The 3,588-nt window shown below is 27.9% G+C and overlaps 2 protein-coding genes across 2 annotated transcripts in view; both read right to left on the bottom strand.

Annotated features, from left to right (window-relative positions):
• LOC122632798 (SET and MYND domain-containing protein 4-like) overlaps positions 1–665 on the bottom strand; it is a 2,220-nt gene extending 1,555 nt beyond the window's left edge. The window contains exons 1-2 of the mRNA XM_043819993.1: positions 507–665; positions 7–366 (exon numbers count right to left, since the gene is read on the bottom strand). Coding sequence (XP_043675928.1) covers positions 7–333 — 327 coding nt within the window. The 5' untranslated portion in view covers positions 334–366; positions 507–665. The remainder of the gene's footprint in view (positions 1–6; positions 367–506) is intronic.
• Positions 666–1,974: 1,309 nt separating this feature from the next.
• Positions 1,975–3,582, bottom strand: LOC122635708 (SET and MYND domain-containing protein 4-like). The gene is made up of 5 exons (XM_043826228.1): positions 3,358–3,582; positions 2,988–3,268; positions 2,774–2,932; positions 2,551–2,694; positions 1,975–2,465 (listed from the first exon to the last, which is right to left on the bottom strand). The coding sequence occupies exons 1-5, from the start codon at positions 3,440–3,442 to the stop codon at positions 2,217–2,219; spliced, it is 918 nt and encodes a 305-aa protein (XP_043682163.1). The 5' UTR covers positions 3,443–3,582; the 3' UTR covers positions 1,975–2,216.
• Positions 3,583–3,588: the final 6 nt, after the last annotated feature.

Raw genomic sequence — 3,588 nt, 5'->3', positions numbered from 1 at the left:
AGATCTGTTAGCATAAGCCAAAGCAAGTTCTTCCGATGAAGGATTTGCATAAGCTATGCTTTTTGTATATAATTCTAATATTGTAATACATTTATATCCATTGAGAGGGTTTGTAAGAAACAACTTATTTCCTTCTTCTCTAAATTTTATAGAATCTACAAGATTTTTTGGCACATTTTTTACTTTAGGAACAACATTGAATTCTTGCATTACTTCAAAAGTAAATATCACACGTTCTTCATCATTCTTCAATGTGTTAAATTTATCTGTTAGCCATGTATCTTTGTTCGCTTCCTTAATGCGTCTACGAAGTGTTTCATGAATAATTTCCATCGTCAAATATGTAATAAAGTGTAATAAACAAATCTGTAAAAACATTAATTTGAAAAACAATGAGAAGTTGTTGTCGATCTATTGCACATACTTTTTAATAAATATAAATTAATACGAACAAAATAACACAATTTGTATATTCTATAAAAATGATATATGAATATATATAATACCGTGAGTGTTTCCAAAACACTGTATTAAGATGACCAATATTTTGGTATTGTACGTCTCACGAGCACGTGTCTTAGGGAAATAAACTCTCTTCGACGAAATTCTGCGACGTGAAATTATGTGCCTTCTTGGCCTTCATTTGTTGTCTGCAATTCTGTGGCAAGGAACTGGCATTTAGTAGTATGCCAGACCGACAACCGATTATACTTTCAACGAATAGCAACGCTGCGATTTACCGCTGATCAAGTGATGTTTCTGTGATGAGGATTGGCTGATGGGGACTCGATGTTTAAATCCACTTCTTTTATTGGTGAATTGGTAATTGAATATATTTACCGCCAAATAAGTCGATTCCCTCGATTGGCTCTGTACCAGATGATATTAGATTTCATTGGCGGCGAAATTGCAGAAAAAAATTTGTCGACTGTGCAGGGAAAACAAATTCCTCGATCGCGTTTAAGTGATTTATAAATAGAAGTAGAATTAAGATCCATCTTGATAAGAATCGGAAGAGTGAGTCGCTTTCGTAGACACAAACGGGATTATTAACTTGAATTGTTTAATAATGCTAAATTTATTTAAAACAGTAACAATAGATAAAACTATAAAAATAATAAAACTACCAATTGCAAGAATGACGGTCGGCTCAAGATAAAAATAATAATTGAGAATCGAATAATAATCGTAACAAAGACTGAGTCGAATAAATTGTATATCGGAATAATAATTACGCAATAATAATCGTAGGAAATTACTCATGTTATATACATTTAAACATAAATACTTTACAATGTACTGCTAAGTGCATCTAAGTGAAAGTGATCGTATATGATCTAACTAACTAGTATTCATATCAGATCAATCTAGTAATATATTTTATTATTGGATTTGTATTCCATACTCTACTTCAAAAATATAAAAAATTCGACTAGTTTTTTTCGCTATATATGGTGTCTCACTTATATGATGAAGTAATTACCAAGGTAAGTCAATTTTTTATACTTTTCATCGACTATTATTAATAATATATTTTAAAAATATACAATATCTTTTACAATAAATTAAAAGATATTTTTCAAATAAATTTCAAAGTATTTTTATATATTTAAATTATAATGCTTGTCTGTGAAAAAAAAATATCGTGAACATCCGAAATTTTTTAATATAAATATTTTGTTACACAGTATTTAACATATCAAAAATATACAAACAGAGAAAATAGATAAAATACATAAAATAGAAAATATATTTGTGCGTGCGTACATGGGTGTGTACGTGCGTGCATGTATGGGGGCATGTACGTGCGTGCATGTATGGGCGTATACGTTCGTCATTGTTGGGCGTGACGGTGTTCGTATGTGTGTGCGCGTGTGTAATTTCCTTCTTTATTTAAAACAAATGAGACTATACATAGTCATTATTGTATATTTATCACATTCAGTTTTTATTCATTTGTATATATATCACATCAATTATTACTCACATACATTTATTTATTATTCGCACATTTATCACATTTATTTAGTATTCATATATATGACCCATTGATTTAAAGCAAATGAGAATCATATAGTATCATTGTTATATTTCAATTACATTTACTTATTGTTCACATAAAATTGGCACATTTATTATTTTCGTTTATCATTTATTTATTTAAAACAAATGAGAATGCACACACTTACCATAGGATAGAATATACCATTTACCATTTATATTTTTGGTAAAACAAATTTATTTCCAATTAAACCATATATACGTTTTAAAATTTCCACAACTTCATTTATCTCTTTACTTGGTGTTGAAACATGATCATGTAATATTTGTATCATCTTTGATAACTCTTGTATCATAAATTCTTTGTTCTTAACTTTATCCATCATTGCTAAAGAAGCGTATTTCTCTAAATTCTTTAGAGCCGTTTTGATCATCAATTTAACAGAATTATTTTGTATGGTCTCCTATATATTAAAACAGAAGATTTTTTTTATAAAAAATAACAATTTTTATATAAATAATATAACTGAATTTATAAATTGTGCATACTTCAAAACAATATAAGCCATCATATCGAGGCAAATCCGAACGACATGCTGTACATTTGCATAAGAAATAATATTGTTGCAAGAAATTTTCTTTTCTCTTTGACTGTTCAATTATGGCATAATGCTGACCATAATTATCAAAAAGCTATAAGAATTTCATAAATAAGTTTTATTATTAAAAATATAGTAAAATATTTCTTACAACTTCAAAAATAAATAAGTACTTGTTCTCCTTTCTTTATAGGATGAATAGCAGACATAACCACTTTTTTAGATATTGAATATCTTACTACATTTGGATTACAGCTATGATTAAACAGGCTATAAAATGGCATTAGTACAATTCCTCGTTCTCTACCATCTAAACCGTATTCTTCAGTAAACTGTAATAAAATCCTATTACGATATGAAAACAAAATAGTAAAAGCAAATACTTACGCTATAAACATTATTAGGTATTATTTGTTGATGTCTTAATATAAGCCCTCCGATTAGAATAGCATCTTTGTTACTAATTAATGCAGATAAATTATATTTAAATTTATATCCAAATATCGTAGTACGTGTGGCAAGTATATATAAAAGAACGCAACTATCTACAGATCTTCTAAATAGATCACATATTGATCTCTTTTCTGTATTGGTTGTAAGACCATGTACACTTATATATTTATCATTGTGAAGTTTCTTATCGGAACTAAAACCTTTGGTTCTAGGATCTATAAGAAACAGTTGTAAAATTTAAAAAAAAGAATTAGTTAATATCATTATTCCATCTTTCAGAAATTACGTATTAACTTATAATTACCCTTCCATTCATCAATTTGTTTAATCCATTTTCTTAAAGTTCTAAAATTTTTAGACTCTTTTATTGCTTGTATTATAATTCTCATACAAAGTAAATCGAACTTAACATAATCAGAGATCGTAGAGTATATTGAAAATACAGAACATTCTATATCATGATATTTCTTCCAATCTTCTGATTTACATTTTTCAGAACAATACAGGGCATAAACGCAATGATCACAAGGTATAC

Source organism: Vespula pensylvanica, chromosome 1 (genome assembly GCF_014466175.1).
Source record: "Vespula pensylvanica isolate Volc-1 chromosome 1, ASM1446617v1, whole genome shotgun sequence".
Taxonomy (NCBI): domain Eukaryota; kingdom Metazoa; phylum Arthropoda; class Insecta; order Hymenoptera; family Vespidae; genus Vespula; species Vespula pensylvanica.
This window is presented reverse-complemented; position numbering and strand designations above follow the sequence as displayed.